Source organism: Porites lutea, chromosome 13 (assembly GCF_958299795.1).
Source record: "Porites lutea chromosome 13, jaPorLute2.1, whole genome shotgun sequence".
Lineage (NCBI taxonomy): Eukaryota > Metazoa > Cnidaria > Anthozoa > Scleractinia > Poritidae > Porites > Porites lutea.
The window spans coordinates 873682-890032 of NC_133213.1; the positions used below are offsets into that span (position 1 = coordinate 873682).

Sequence of the window (16351 nt, forward strand, 5' to 3'; positions counted from 1 at the left end):
AAAACAGCCATCTTTTAAATACAGTGAAATAACCCAATTTTACACAGATCTGGACGTCTTGAGTGATTTCTTAAGCCGTACGTGGTCTTAGATGAAATTCGTCAACCGACCCTAAATGTTTTGTGAACGGTATTGACACAAGAGACGGTGTCCTCGACAATTTCAGTGAATTTTATGATTCTTAATTGATCACGTGATTTTTCCTTGTAGTTGATCCATGCAACAGAGTACTAATGTAATTGTGTTGGGTTTCTGCGTGGATAACAAATGGGAGAAGGTCATTTCAAAATATTATTGAATCTTCTTTGAACTGAGAACAACTTTAGAAATTGAAAGACACGCGAATATCGATAGGAGCTTCTTTTGTTACCATGTGTCGAGACGAATTTCGTTTGAAACATTTCAAGTTGTGGCATTCTTTTCACCGCGATTTCACTGAATCCAAGGTAAAGTCGCAATGTAGATTTATTTGTTTCACTTTAGATGTACAGTCCGCTAGTTTGCAATTTACGGGTTACCTGTTAAAATATGACATTTATCCCTTCAGCGATTTATTGACCGGAGGGTTAACATGTATGTTCATGAAAACATGATTCCTGTCCGGCTTTCGACCCTCTTTCGTCCGGGCACATCTTCTAATTTCCTTTGCGTTTATATAACCTACACTCTAGTATCGTATGTTGTATGAAAAATATAGATCGGACATAGCGAGTGAGAATGAATGAGTGCGCACTCTGCAGAGTGGTAATTATCCTGTCTTGCTAAAATGAATTTTTGTCTGTTATCTTTATTGCTTTGCTTTTTTTAACGCATTTGAGATTGTTAAGCTGATTCCCTTTTAAACTCTTCAAACTACTTAACGCCCTATGGCCGCGGCCTATCGCCTCAAATAATTCTATGAACTTAGTCTTTAAAAGCCTACATGAGGTAAATTCTGCAATATGTTCTGAACATGCGTGATTGTTGTTGATCATTTGCAGCAAGCATTGCTTTGTTCCCATTATAAATATTTATCTCTGCATCTCCAAATCCACGTTTTGATTCCAATAAAATTTGGTCATTTGCTCCCTTGATAAGCTGGTTAGATGTTATTCTTTGTACAGACCCTTGTACACTCATCTGCTCATACGTTGCTGGTTGTAATTTTAAAAGACTCAGGATCAAATTTTTTGCGAATTATCTGTCTTGTCGAACGGAATTTGAATAGGAAAGAATGGCAATATCGGGCGTGGAATTCTATTAAAAGGACTTTTTTAAAGTGCTGCACTTTGTTGACGGATGGCAAAAAAGCCCCTCCAGATCGGCCTGAGTACAAAAACGGCTTTCTGGATCAGACTCAGTCCCCGCGTTCTACTGGTTCTCGTAAGGATAAGAAACGTTGAGCTCTATTTCGATATAAACTTTTCCTTGTGTGGTGACAATTAGTGACAAAGTATCGATGCGTAAATAGTGGATCCACGCATAAATTAAATGTGGAGTGAACATATGAATAAACAATTTCTGGGAGTTTAATAAGTATTTGCGCTAAGTACAAAGACTGAAACAAACAACATCGAGATAACTCAAACAAGTAAGCAAGTAAATAAATGAATTAGAAAAAAACAAATGATCATGCAAATCATCCCTTCGATTAACAGCCTGCAGAACAGTCGTTATTTTTTCGCGTTTTTCAAGAGAGAAACAGACGAGCGGCGCGCTGGACACGCGCCTTCACCTATCGTGCGTGTACGCGCTTGCCTTCGCTCGCCTGAAACACGCGAAAAAATAATGGCTGTTATGTAGGCTAATTGAATACGAGATCCTCGCGTGACCAGTAGGTTAACAACGATTTCGTAGGTACGTGTTCGGTTCTTGTGTTCTCATGTTAAGCTTTTTTTTTCCAATTCCAATATCGATCACTGGAATTTTTAAACCATTTCAATATCGTCTTCATATTAAATCACCATATTACTGAACACCATCATAATTATTAGTACAGTTTCTGGGGGCTACTTAGAAAAGGCTCTATTTTTGTTATGCTTATCACAAATGAAACTTTTCAGCTCACTAATCATGGCAGTGTCTCTGAGTATTTTTTTCCCCTTGCAACGCGCTTTACGGTTAAAAAAATGGTTACTTGAGTTTATTTTCAATACTATGTTAACTTTCGCATCCCGGCACAAACGTTTAAAATTTAAAGAGCTTTCAGACGGCAACGAAAACGTCATTTATATGGGGAATTTGCGTCCTTCCAAACTTTTTCGCAATTTTTCCAACTCGCTTAATCAATCAAATGTTGATAAAGAGTCACCAGGAGTTGAAGTTTTAGAGACCGCAAATCTAAGTTCAGCAACAGAAAGAAAAATCGGTCGTTGTTTTCATGTCGTCCATAAAATGTGAAATCGTCGTAGTCTCACAGTGACGACAATCCTTTTAATATTTGTAACTCGCCAGGTATATTATTGTTTCGTGTCTCTAGTAAACGGTAAATAGTATTATCAGGAGCTCCGCTTTTAGGCTTGAGAAAAAAAGGTTGGGGACTCAACGTTATTTATTTATATATTTATTTACTCGTCCAACGCTCACCAGGTGACATGAAGAATGTTAAGTCAATTTTTTCCATCTTTGATTTCCTTTCTGTAGTGGCTTCCCCTACCAGCTTTTATCGTTTATCGCCTCATAGTCCTCGCTTACAACTTGGCATGGCTCGTCTACAACATTTACTCCGCGGGTGGAAAACTTTTCATTTACGTTACAAACTGGACGTTTACTATACTGAATATATATTTCATTGTGGCAACAACGCTGTCCTATATTGCCTTTTACATCGACTCGAAAAAGCAAATGGAGGGGAGCACAGAGAAACCTGGGGTTGAGATCTCAATGGGTTCTGAAGACGAACTTGACGAGCCAGGAAAAAGCACGCGAGCGAAGTACACTCTCCGCTGGCAACACAAGACGCTATGGCTACTTCATATTATCTCTGCCACTGGAGGATTATGGATAACCGCAGGGTACTGGACCGTACTTGTGGGTGATGATGTAATCGATGCTAACAACATTACAAAGCATTTGCTTAACTCTGTATTCATGTTGATCGACACGTGCTTAAGCAGCATCCCAGTGCGACTGGTCCATTGGCTGTATGCCCTTCTGTACTTCGCTGTGTACATCGCCTTCTCTCTCATCTACTGGCAGCTGTGTGGCACCAACATCCAAGGAAAGCCTTACATCTATAAAGCCCTGGATTACAACGATTTCTCCCCAATAATTGGAGGCCTGTTAGTAGTTTTCCTGCTCGTTGTTTTGCCTCTCTTGCATTTGTTTTTGCTTGGCCTCACCAAGCTACGAGATTACATTCATAAAAAGTATAACGACAAGAGCATATAAGGTCGATTCCCAAATATATAATTTATTCATAAAGTACACACAAAGTAGTTCAATGTAACAAACCTTACTTTAAAACTGAAAATTTCTCCAAAGATTATTGGTGAATAAAAAGCTGTATCAAGCATTTGGCAGCGTAAGTTGGGTGTAATTTATATCCGGAACGGATATTTCAGTTTTATAGTGTTTACAGACCGGAGAGTTATAAAAAGTTCAGCCGTTACAGTAGGAAGAATAGGGAGCTTAATGATCGACGGACGTCAACCGGAAGTGGACTTTTTGCAGGCCTCACTTCCGGTTGAAGTGCATCGCTCATTTAAACTTTGGCCCAGTTTCACTCTGGTTTCTAAAAATGCTTTAGTTTCTACATCGGTTACTTTACCAGATTTCCTTTATGAGTTTTAGTTCTCTAAAACATTTAACAAATCGACCACAATTTTCCATGGTCAACTCTTATAGACCGTAGAAATGACGTCATAAAATGTTCAAAACTCAAGTGGAACCACGAGCCGCAGGTGAGCGGTTTCACTGCAAAGTTTTGAACATTTTTTAGCGTCAATTCTATCGTCCATTTAATAGAGTGTAGACCATGGAAAATTGTGGTCGATTTGTTTTTTACAACAACATATTTTTTTTTTACGAAAAACCAAAACATCCGGCACTGCGAGACATGTTACTTAAAACGCCACTTAGAAACTGCACGCGATCCGTCCGCCATTGTGTCTTTTGACTACAAAGAAGACAAAGCTCTTTTTTAGATTGGGCTTTGCCACAGGTACCCCAAGGACAATTACAGCTGACAAGGTGAGCTATTATGCTGGTACTACGCATTCCAATATAATAATTAGATTTTTTGCTACGGTTCGGACTCCCAAGCAGGACAAAACAATTGTCTTGCAGTGCGGTCCTGCTCTATTTTTATGGTTATATGTGTCTTGTTGACATATTGCTGAACTAATTTTTATTTCACGGTGTATCAAACTTGCTGCCTTTCTTGTTAGAGTGTAAATCAGCAGCCACATTGTCGTGGCCTGGTACTTATTTCTTTCCTCTGTTCTAAGATGAATTTTAACATATGATCTCCCGTTGCGATTTGATAACTACAAAATGAAAAGTCACATTAACTCAACAGTCAAATACTACTTCCATTACCCTGATTATCTAATTTTAATACTAGAATGCGAGTATTTTGTAACAAATAAATCGAGCGGTAATGGCATGACGGTGATAGAAAAATAGTGAATGGCCTTGATAATATATCCAACTTAGATTCCTGCAGTCACCATTTTCACATAGGCCATAATGCACCATGTTAACCCCCAAATTTTGCATAACCACCCAGGAGAAATATTGGAAACAATGGTTGGTAAAAAAGGTGCATGCATTATGATCTATGTGAAAATGGTGAATATAAAACAAAGTTTCAATTTTAAATTTGGACACCATAAACAAAAGAGATAACCCCCAAACTGCTCAACAATTTTTTTCCTCAAAATCGTCCGGAAACGTTCAAGTTCTTTGAAAAAACTAACTACATATATTGTAAATTGAGTAGGCAGTGAAATTTAAATATTTACAGTAAAAGCCGAACTCGACAGGTGAAAAGGAATTGATATTTTATTTATGCATTATTTACATCTGCTACAGCATCACACCCAGTCTAGGAAACTTGCATTTTTCTTGTATCTTTGTCTGTATTTAATGCATTGTCCCACCTTTCGGTGACAACAAGACCGTCGAAATCTTCCAACAGAACTGTTTCTTACAACAGCGTGGGGGTACATTATTCTTCTTTTTACGCTTACTAATTTCCGCGGATGGAAGGAAACGCGACTGTCTCGAGTTTGTCTGTAAATTTGTCTACAAGATTCATGAACAATACCACCATGCACAACAGTTTGCCTTATTACATCGCGAAAGCCATCGTTGTTTTGGCAGCAGTTGCATTTGTGGGCAATGCGCTAGTTTTGGCGGCAATTTGGAGGAACACTACCCTTCGCCGAACAAATTGTTACATTTTGATTGCGGGACTGGCCTTAACTGATTTGAGCAGTGGATTATTGGCCCAGCCAATTTATGCTTCAATTGATTTATTCCTCCTAACCAAATCTGAGCGGCCGCATCACATAATGATGGGTATTGCTGATGGTTCTTTGACTTTTATTACATCCCTTACATTATTGATCTTAACACTCTTGGCCTTTGAGCGATGGCTACACATGAACTGCCAACGAACTTTGATAACATTTCGGAGAGCCGTCATTATTTCTGCAACTCTGATTCTCGCTTCCATACCCGGAACTGTGTTTCGAATTCTCAATACCATCAAAGGGCAACATGGATTTACTGCAAACGTTATTTCCTTAATATTCCTGTCGTTTTGCCTCGTCGTAACTTCTGTATGTTACATCGGCGTTTTTCGAACAATTCGACGCCATAGGCAACAAATTCAAGCAAATCGATCATCTCAAAACTTTGGTCAACCAGCTATAAACTTTACAAAGTACAAGAAATCTGCCTTGTCAATCTTTTACATTCTTGTCGTCTTTTACTTGAGTTATCTTCCCATGTGTATCTTTCTTTTACTCAAAGTTGGGAGGCTTCAAAGAGTACCCCGCGACAGTGTCTTTCACTCCTTGATGTTGTTGGTTTTTTTATCGCCGTCGCTGAATCCTTTACTCTACATGTGGAGAATGAAAGACATTAGAAATGAAGTGAAACAATTGATCAGGTCATTTTTCCACAAAGACCATTAATTAAATACGAAATACAGTTAAGCTGTATGGATTTCCCTTCTTTTAACTCGAAAGCTGTTGAGTATATCTTACAAACATTTACAGTCCGCTCAATATTGACACGCACTGAGAATACCCAGGCTGAAGGCTTAAAGGCGTCTGAGAACATTTCTTCAAAACTCAAAGGGTCGGTAGACTCGCATTCAAGTTAATGTGAGCAATATATATAGCTGATTCAATAAAAGTTGCTTTGGACATTGAGAATTGGAATAATGCATCTCAGGATTGCCAAACAATAGCTTCCTAGTTGCCCAATCCCCAATGCCCAAAGTAAACTTTATTGAATCAGCTGTATATAGGCTACACGGGCCGGCGAGTAAGTTCCACTTGACCAGCCTCTTCCTCAGGCGCTTCGTTTTTCCCAAGGTAGAGGCGAGCGACTGGTAAAGAACTGCAGGGGACCATGGGAAGGGTACAGACGACAGGCGAAGTCACGCCCGTTGTCTCATTCCCGCCTTGCTTTGCGCGCACATTTTCATCGAGAGAGAGAGACGTCTGGGTACGAGGCAGCCACTCGACTTAGGGTATGGTTTTGCCTCTGTCGCCTCTTTGGAACCGGATATTAAAATCACCCTTTGTCTGGGGTTTATGTTACTCCATTTTGACTCTGGAACAGGGACGAGTTTCTAATCCCTGATTATTCCCGATAAAGCATGAACAGGATTCCTAACATTTTAATAATACTTGTCAAGGACAGGGCCGCAAATTCATCTCATTTTGATGCACGTAATTACAGATATGAGCAGAGATATAAGTATAGTAAAAATAAACAAACAGTAACAAAGAATTACATATAGTTAACCCGAAGCCCTGAGAGTGATCAGCATCAAATTTCTCCTTGTAATAGCAATGCTCTGTGGTCTTGAGAATTACGGACATCATCACACAAGATGACTTGCTTGATATTTCATCAACTTCTTCCCACTACTTCAGTAGTAAGTGTATAGGGGCAACAAATGAGAATTCAAATTTTGATCTTAGGGTTTAAAGGGTTAAACGATACACAACCCTTTCGGAGTGACGTCAACCCAGGCCCTGTCCCCACGTATCCGTTTTCATCTGAAAACGCAACTTTTTCGGGCTCATAATAAGCGTACACGTATGAGTCAAGCTTGAGCAGTTGGGTAAGTTATCGTTTGGACGGACGAAAACGCTACGAGTGGACGCGAATTTTTTTGAAAAAGGAGAAAAAAAGTTACGTTCTCAAACGAATACGGATACGTGTTGACAGGGCCTCAGTCAGGTATGGGAATGATATCCTCCACCGCTTCCTTTTGCAGAGATTCCTGTGCTGTCCGTAACGATGTGACGTCAAGAATTTTCGCTCTCGTGGCCAGCAGCAATGAACATTTTTTGGAGCAAAAGCAAGTGTTTACATAAGAACAAGAATCACTTCGTGAATTTTACCGGGGCCACTTTTGTCAATCACCTGCACCGCCAACATCTATTGATTGTAAACCAAGTTCACTTAATCTTGACTGCATCAAATTCTCAGAGGAAATAGGAGAGATCAACTGCATTGTTGAGCTGCCAGCATAGACACCAACAAAGATCAACAAAGCCCTCGTTTCTATGATACGGCGTACGTGACGTCACGTGAACAACGGTTTATACACGCACATACGCAACACCTCTAGATGCTGCTTTGTGCGGACCGGCGCCTTCCGGCTCACGTCATGCATATTTAATTTCACGAGAAAGAATTTCAATAAAAATGTAAATAGGGTTTAAACCGAGCACAACTTCAGTATTTTATCAAGCACGCAAACTTCGTTCAGAGTTGCTTCAGTAATAGTCTCGAGACTACTTCTCTAAGAATGTGTCGCGACGAATTTCGCTTGAAACATTTTACACTGTGGCATTCTGATCACCGCGATTTCGCTGACTCGAAGGTGAGCTTTTTGAATACAGTTTTTGTCTAATGAAATATTGCCAACTAGCTTTCGCTAATCCAGGTTCTAAAGGCGATTTTGACCGCCAGAGGTAAGGTTCATAAGTCTGGCCTTAACTCACACTTTCCGCCCCCTATGTTCTGAAAAAAAAAAAAAAAAAAAAAAAAAAAAACGACGGACATAACGCATTAACTCAAAACAAAGTGCTGTTATTGTAGGTAGTTTCATTTATTACAGTTTTATTCCGTGTAGTAGTGCTCATGTTATCATTCACAGATTTTGTGCGTTGTTAAACTATAACTGTTTAGGATGAGGAAAAAAAACGGAATAGAATCAGAATAATTAGAACGAGACTTTTTCACAAAAAGAGCTTATTCCCCCCGGGTATACAGGCCTTGTCGATTGATGAGGTGTGCCAGTTTTCTTCACAATATAATATGTAATTAGGAATTCTAAAAATTTCAGTGTTAACCTACAAAAACAACGTTAGAAAACGAATAAATTTATAAATAATACGTACATTACAACCATCATTATTACCACTCAACCTGACTGTAATTACTTTACTTTCCCTCAATAACGAACAAGTGGGTCAAATCTCAGAGAGATTCTTTGACCTTTTTTCTGATTTTCGCGGTGATGAATATTGATATCGGACCACTCACCACCGAGCTAAGTGCAACGAATTGTGTTTTATTAACCTTCTTGATATAACCCCTGCCACATTCTTGCATTTCACTCCCCACATTTGACTGCGAACAGTCTCTCCTTTTCTTCAGATTTAGGGCCTGTTTACATGGAGTGGGGGACCCCGGTCTAGTGGGGTTGGTTTCTTTTGTTTTCACGCTCTAGCTGTTATCTCCCCTGTTAGATTCAAGCCCTGGGGGACACAAAACAAAAGAAACCTACCCCACTAGACCGGGGTCCCCCACTCCATGTAAACAGGGTCTTAGTGAGGGGAGTGCACGCGCGCGAGAGTACGGGTCATTTCTGTGTCTCGCGCGTTTCGTTTGACGCAAGGGCCTGTTTACATAGAGTGGGGGACCCCGGTCTAGTGGGGTTGGTTTCTTTTGTTTTCACGCTCTAGGGGACACAAAACAAAAGAAACCTACCCCACTAGACCGGGGTCCCCCACTCCATGTAAACAGGGTCCTAGAAGCTCGTAGTGTAATGCAACCACTCCAGAAAATACCATAACATACCATAATGGTCTTTGTTTGTCACTCCAAAATTTTACATAAGCATTGTCTTCAGTTTCTCTTGGGCTATTTTAACTCCCAAGAGAAACTGAAGGCAATGCTTATGCAAAATTTTGGGGTGACAAACAAAGAGCATTATGGTATGTTATGGTATTTTCTGGAGTGGTCAATTTTGCTAACTCGCCCCCAGTCGTCACTATTTGGATCAAACACGGAGGACAGAACACGAGAGGCGTGACCAGAGGGAGCGTGAAGTGCGATGGGAAGGAGGAAACAGGGGAGTTTTCCTCCTTCCCATCATCCTTCCCGCTCCCTTTGTCACGCTTCTCGTGTTCCATCCTCCGTGTTTGATCCAAATCATGGAGACGACTGGGGACGAGCCAGAGAAGTTTACATAATGATACCGTTTTACGCTCCCTCTCTCAAATAACCCTCTCCTTTTCAGGGGAAAAAATTTAATAGCCCCCCTCCTTCCGCTAATTAGTCTTCGCTTATAAATTATAGACTGTCTTAATCAATCACGACAGCAAAACTTCGTGCGGTTGACCGATCCGGAATAGTTTATTCACCAACTGGAAGCTCGGATTTGTTTCTGATCCTCCTGCATGACCTCCAACTCCCTGTACTAGTACTTTTCCACTTGGTACTCCAGTTCTTTATGGAGAACTGATACCATCGTCTTTGCTAAATTAAATAAGCCCCCCCCCGCCACCCCCTCTCAAATAAGCCCCGGTCTCTGTTAAGCCCACCCTCAAATGGGTTTGAAATAAATAAGCCCCCCGGGGGGTTTAATAGAGGATTTACGGTAATTATCACAGACACTTAATGCTAGAAATCTGACCATAACTGACATCTTTGGGACTTTCGTCTTTTCTAGTTCCTACCCCTACCAGTATTCATCGTATATCGCTTCATAGTCCTCGTTTACAACCTGGCATGGCTCTTCTACAACATTCACGTCTTCGGAGGAAAGCTGTTCATTTTCCTTACAAACTGGACCTTTACAATTCTTAACCTCTATTTTATTCTGGCAACAACGTTGTCCTGTATTGCCTTATACAAGGACATGAAAAACCAAAGAGCACAGCACAACACCGTGCAGGAGTTGAGGGGAATGGAGTCTGGGGCAGAGCCTGGAGTCTCAGCTGAAAGCGCCCGCGAGAAAGACGCCCTGCGGTGGCATCACAAGTTGCTATGGCTTCTCTTCATTATCTCTGCCACTGGAGGTTTATGGGTAACTGCAGGGTACTGGTCTGTGCTCGTAGGAGATGACGTAGTCGATGCAAACAACATAACAAAGCATTTGTTAAATTCTGTTTTCATGGTGATCGACACGCTCTTGAGTTGCATCCCAATTCGTCTGGTCCACTGGCTGTACGCCTTTCTTTATTTCGTGGTGTACATCGGCTTTTCTCTCATCTACTGGGCAGCTGGTGGGACCAACAATCAAGGAGAGCCATTTATCTACAAAGCCCTCGACTACAACGACTTCTCGCCAACAATTGGGGGCCTTATGGTGGTTTTCCTGTTCATTGTTTTGCCTATTTTACATCTAATTTTATTTGGCCTCACTAAGTTACGCGATTATCTTGATAGAAGGCGAAATAACTTTGAGTAGCACGTAAGTTTGCTTTGTGGACTTGTTTTCATCAAGGAAATTTGATCGGAATCGCATCCTAAATACTATTTAGCCCAAATTTTGTGAACGTTTGCTCGCATTTTCTGCAAGCATTCCTGATCATTTGAGAGGCTATATCTCAAGTCAGTGTAAAACAAATCCGCTGCTAACAACTTAGAAAACTAGTTATAAGGGGCCTCTATTCAAAGTTCTTTCTCGTCTTTCGCGTAAGGGATAAAGGTAACAAACTTTAGATCGACGGTGCATTCATTTTCACGCCCCCCCCCCCCCCCCCCCGCCCTTCTCATGGGAATCAAACTTGGGACATTTTGTGCAGAACCATTTATCCTTACTCCCAATGGGTAAGACTTTAACCCCGGGGGGTAGTCCGGGAAATGTAATTTTTAACACCCGTTTTCAGACTTGGCCTCTAAGAAATTATGTCGTCATTACTTAGATAAGAACAGCGACAAAAACTATTTTCAAAAAATCCATTTCGAATTGGCAGTTTTTTTCTCTTTCTTACTCATTTGGAATTGAAACGATAAATACCTTCATACATTCCTGTAGTTCCCTCGAAAACCAAACCCTATTCCAGACCAAAACGGGCAAAATCTATACCCGTTTTCATACCAAAACGGTGCAAAACCTTACCCTTTGGGGCGGCACACACCTATGTGGCTTATATAAGGGAGTACCCGGCGGGAAATTAAAAAGCTATCTAACACATATTTGGTTTGAAAAACACCTCTTACAATCAACTTACGTATACAGTGGAAGGACCTGGAAGCTCTCATCAGCGGACACCCTCGGGACGCGAAAAAGGTGATAGCCTGAGTATCAGGCCTTCCTAAGGGACTAGGGGAGAGGAGATTTTAGATGGGGGAGGGGGGAGAAACGCCTGATACTCAGGCTAAAAAGGTGACCGAAACTGGAGCTGGCCGCTTACGGGAATGTAAAAATACAGAGTTTGTATAGGATTTGAGCGAACCAAGGTTTTGTGAAGGTGGCCGTAAGTAGAGTGTACGTTTACGAGAGTGTACGTTCGTTAGGAGGGCTTCCATTGTATTCAGAGGCCAGTCACGAGAGAAATCTGGGGACGAGCCGCCCTGGCTTCCCTAAAAAAATTCTTGAATTCAGGCCTTATTGCCTTTTTTAGTTGGTATATTAGTTTTCATATGAGTCACTCTTTGTCCTGATACCCAGTCTGCGTATCAAATAGTTACTCTAGATGCTAGAGATAGTTTTTCTTAGTAAATGGAAAGAAAAGTGGAAATTTATGTCCCTGGAGGCCATCCTAAGGTTAGTCCTAGCATGACTGAACAAGAGTACTTTCTTTATATTGTCCTTGTATTCGTCCAGTACATACTACGTGTATGGAGTCACTTTATTCGAATTATTTATTTCGCTCACATAATTATTTTTAAAACATTTGTCAATGCCAACTTGCTGGTTCCGTTTTCGTTACATAACCAATCAAGAGGAAAATACTTTAATTAATACATATATTCATGAATTCCTATTCTTATTGTTCCTGGAAAAGTGTATTTATAATAAAAGTTGTAAGGCACTTAGCCTTTTTCCGCCTAAACACTTAAGAAGAACTCAAGAGGAACAGCGACGTGCAGCGGGAGGAAGGCTCCGCCCCGAAGTCCAAACCCTTTGCCCTTTTGTATACCACCGTTGTAGTACAGAAAAGGGTACCCTTTCGTATACCTTTCATTGAAAAATGGATACCTGCTTTCGAGCGGAGCATTCCCGTATAGGTCATTCAGTGAAGGGAGTCCACGCCAGCAGTGGGCCTGCATTTGAAGGTGAGAGTGCGTAATGGTTAGCGGTGCTGCTAGCGTACTCAACTGCAAAAGTTCTTAAGGGGGTCTGTGGGTAACCTTCTCAATAAAATGATTCAAATTTTACGCCAGGCACAGGGCCACCCGTCCCTCTCTCCTACGGCTATGTACAATGCGGGGAAAGCTAAGGGCATGATACATGGTGATGGGGGACCCTACGTAGGTGAGGGAACCCGCTTACATGAGGTAACCTGCCTGTCCATTTACTCTCTCATTTCAATTTGATCACTTTTACATGACCATATGACAGATTATATGGACAGGCGGGTTACCCCACCTAAGCGGGTTACCTCACTTATCTGGGGTCCCCCACCTCCATGTAAACAGGTCTCAACTCTGCACTGGCTTAGAGATTCGAGTTATCGAGGGTTCGAGTTACTGAGGATAAAATTACAGTAAATGTATGAAGGAAATCCAGGGGAAATCAATTTTGGTTCGGGTTAGCGCGAGGTTCGAGTAAGCGAGGGTTCGAGGTATCGGGAGTCAACTGTATTTCAAACGTTATAAACAACAAAAGTGGTCTCTGAAAAACTGTTAGGCTAATACGTTTTTGGACGTTTTGAAAAACCACTAATGCAATCCATTTCCAAATCTTCTTAAAAGTTTGCCCATCAGCCTAGCCTCCCACGTAGGCGTTTTTGGGGGAGCTCGTGTTTCGTTCCTCCCCACAAACTTAAAAAATTTTAAGTCTCTTTTACTTCCAATTCTGAATTTCAGTTATTCGGAGTTTTGTTTTCTGTTTTTTCTGATTGACGATTCTCGCTTCGAATTTCTTACTTGTTTATTCTGATTCATGTACGTGATTAATTGCTGATGACATCACAGGTGGCCCAAGTATCTTCACCGTTGTGTAACGTTCAAAATATAAGAATTTGTATGAGAGAAAAAACAAATGTTTCTGTAACCCACGGATGTCAAAGAATTTTCAATAAAAATCGGCTAACCTTGCTTAAGAAGCAGCAAATCGGTTCCAATAAAACCCATTAAATGGCCATAAATCGGCTCGAAAATCACACAGGGAAGAAGAAACACTCAACTTAAGGACACTTTCTGGCCAACTGTGATGACATTTTAATTTCTTGTCTCATTGTGCGATTCCTCAGTAAGTGTTTTGCCTCGCACCTCACGTTTCATTTACAACTTCTAAATGGCGGCTGTCACGAATTTTCTTCAAAGACGGGTTTTCATGTTCAATCATTGGAGGGTTCATCTCTTTTCAGGTCGCAGGTTTTCCACCAAAATTCACGAAGAACTTACTTGTCGCCCGGCTACGTCAAACGACTTCGACAACGTCGTGAAATTATCAAGGGGAATTTTTAACGGTTACGACTGTATTCCTGTTGTATTCCATAAGGAAAATATAGCCATAATGCTATTGTTTGCAGGCAGAAGTCTTATCGGGCTGTGTGCAAGCTGCATTGTTGACGAAGGAAAAACTTTTGTCCGTCGCTTTGATCGCGTAATACCCAATCTTCGTGGTCAGGGTCTCCAACGAAAGATTGCCGATGCATTGGACGAACACGTACGGACAAACTTCCCGAACGTCTCCAGAGAGCGAGGGACAAGTTTCCTAGATCTCTCTAAAGTCATTCGTAGGAAAACGCCCCATCAAATTCTTGAGCGTGATGAATTGTCGTTTTTTGTGCAAGAGAAACCAACAGGAAACCTTGACAGATATTGCAATTTTCGCCGTGTTCTCGGTAAAGAGAAGGAATCTGATATTGAGTCGTGTACCAAAGAATATTTCTGCAACGTTATCCTGTCCTCATCAGTAAAAGAGAAGATAATTCCCAACAATAATGTCCTCGTATTCGACTGGTGCCCGTATGAGCCTCTCCCATCAAATGTCGACTTAATCCCAGGAGAAAAACATCACTTACACTTCTTCGTAGACAAATGTTCTTCTTCAGGCGGTCCAATATCTTTTAGCTACGGAATTCAAACACAGACAGTGATGGCAGAGAAATGGGAGGCCACAGTTTACACCAAGAGACTATAAAGGGGACAGAGAGGGCATCCCCCATATACACCCTATTCCACAGGTAATTCGTCTCGAGCTATTTTTAACACCACAGATCTCAAGGGGGATTAGACAACAGCCAATCACATAGCGCGAATGTGTTCCGCGTGGATGACCCACGCTGAGAACCACGCGTCCTTCACGAAATGACGCAGAACAAAATGGGGGAAGACGCGGAGAGCGATTTTGCTATTCCTCATTGTCGACGAAAACGACTACAGCGCCGCTGTCTCGGAGATTTCTGCGAAAGCTGTGTCAGCGAAACCGAAATTAAAAAAGAATCGCCCTTCCTCTCTTGTATAGAGCTAACAGTAGAGCAGGGAAATCCTTAACACACTGAATATTCTCTCAGGATCATTTAAAATTTACAGTTTGAAGAGAGCAATTTCTGGTTTGATGTTTATTTTTTTCAGTCTTTATAGCGATTATTCCTACCCACTTACTTTGTCAATTGTAGGCGAACCCTCCTAAAACTGAATTTCAAGGGACCATATTCAAGTTCAGAAAGAGAAATAAAATTTCGTCGTTGCTTATTTAAGTCCTCCATAAAACGCGAAATTAGGCATTTTCACGTCGTAGTCGTGCAAAAACGGGAAAGAAATGAACAAAAAAGTGTGTTGCACTTGCGAAGTTGTTGTTTTGCTAATTAAACCTATTGTTTTTTGAAGTTCTAGTTGTCGTCCGCGTCGTTGAATCTTAAACTCCCTGAATTGTACAAACGACCGGTTTCAATAGACCGGCGAAATTTCTCATTTTATTAAAGCACTGAGGTTACGACAACTTCGAGTTAAACTGATTTCAGGGGTTGTCAAAGAGTCCAGCGATTCCTTTTTCCCAGGTGAGCACCGACTCATTTCGCTTCAATATTCAGGAATGCTCTCGATCTTTTTACGCTTTCATTGCCTCTCGCCCGACATGTTTTGCACGGCGTTTGGTCATGCGAAACCTCCACGAAACATCCACGCCTCGCGCGAGGTAACTTTATCCCGATTCTAAAAATAACTCGAGACGAATTACCTATGGAATAGGGTGTATAGGGGATGCCCTCTCTGTCCCCTTTATAGTCTCTTGTTTACACTGATGACCCAGCTGTCTTTGAAGCTCATCTTTTGCATCAGTTCAAGCTTGCCCGTGATATCATCGAAGGCAAATTCACCTTCTTTTCAGTTCAAGATAGAATCATGACGCCATTTACCCGAAGGGTACTGCGGGAAATATTGCAGCTAAAAGAGGCCAATTTTCTCAACGGCGCGACGATGAAAGTATTTGAAAGACCTTTCATTCCGCGCTAATCCACCGTACCTAAAAAGATGGCGACTGGTACATTTACCCACAGTTCTTAGCGCATGGAAACCATAGAATTGCCCATAAAAACGCACAGAAAAGTTTTATAAACTTCAAACCTAGGATAGGCAATGTTGCTCTTACAGGGACGAATTTCGTCCCCCTCTCCCCCCCCCGCCCCAAATATGACTTTGTGTGTAATTGGCCCTGTTAGGTTCGAAAGGAATTGTGGTAAAATGTACAGCCGCCATCTTTTCCGTACGGCGGATTACAAAGCTTGATCATCATCATCATTTTATGGTTATTATTATTATTATCATCATTTTT

General features: G+C 41.3%; 4 protein-coding genes across 4 annotated transcripts; all 4 read left to right on the forward strand.

The window, feature by feature from the left end:
• Positions 1–201: 201 nt before the first annotated feature.
• On the forward strand, positions 202–3548 carry LOC140923030 (protein rolling stone-like). Its single transcript, XM_073373087.1, has 2 exons — positions 202–446; positions 2623–3548. Exons 1-2 carry the CDS (start codon positions 372–374, stop codon positions 3367–3369), a joined length of 822 nt encoding a protein of 273 aa, XP_073229188.1. The 5' UTR covers positions 202–371; the 3' UTR covers positions 3370–3548.
• Positions 3549–4014: 466 nt separating this feature from the next.
• On the forward strand, positions 4015–6218 carry LOC140923230 (uncharacterized). Its single transcript, XM_073373316.1, has one exon. It carries the CDS (start codon positions 5184–5186, stop codon positions 6120–6122), a length of 939 nt encoding a protein of 312 aa, XP_073229417.1. The 5' UTR covers positions 4015–5183; the 3' UTR covers positions 6123–6218.
• Positions 6219–7837: 1619 nt separating this feature from the next.
• Positions 7838–11153, forward strand: LOC140922938 (protein rolling stone-like). The gene is made up of 2 exons (XM_073372985.1): positions 7838–8053; positions 10130–11153. The coding sequence occupies exons 1-2, from the start codon at positions 7979–7981 to the stop codon at positions 10868–10870; spliced, it is 816 nt and encodes a 271-aa protein (XP_073229086.1). The 5' UTR covers positions 7838–7978; the 3' UTR covers positions 10871–11153.
• Positions 11154–13487: 2334 nt separating this feature from the next.
• On the forward strand, positions 13488–14719 carry LOC140923545 (histidine N-acetyltransferase-like). The gene has a single exon (XM_073373619.1). It carries the CDS (start codon positions 13868–13870, stop codon positions 14717–14719), a length of 852 nt encoding a protein of 283 aa, XP_073229720.1. The 5' UTR covers positions 13488–13867.
• Positions 14720–16351: the final 1632 nt, after the last annotated feature.

What these genes read in the sequence shown, in the direction of transcription:
- LOC140923230 (XM_073373316.1), top strand. Translation starts at nt 5,184, where the DNA reads ATGGAAGGAAACGCGACTGTCTCGAGTTTGTCTGTAAATTTGTCTACA.
- LOC140923545 (XM_073373619.1), top strand. Translation starts at nt 13,868, where the DNA reads ATGGCGGCTGTCACGAATTTTCTTCAAAGACGGGTTTTCATGTTCAAT.
- LOC140922938 (XM_073372985.1), top strand. Translation starts at nt 7,979, where the DNA reads ATGTGTCGCGACGAATTTCGCTTGAAACATTTTACACTGTGGCATTCT. An exon ending in GCGATTTCGCTGACTCGAAG is followed by an intron (nt 8,054 to 10,129) that starts GTGAGCTTTTTG and finishes CGTCTTTTCTAG; the next exon opens with TTCCTACCCCTACCAGTATT.
- LOC140923030 (XM_073373087.1), top strand. Translation starts at nt 372, where the DNA reads ATGTGTCGAGACGAATTTCGTTTGAAACATTTCAAGTTGTGGCATTCT. An exon ending in GCGATTTCACTGAATCCAAG is followed by an intron (nt 447 to 2,622) that starts GTAAAGTCGCAA and finishes TCCTTTCTGTAG; the next exon opens with TGGCTTCCCCTACCAGCTTT.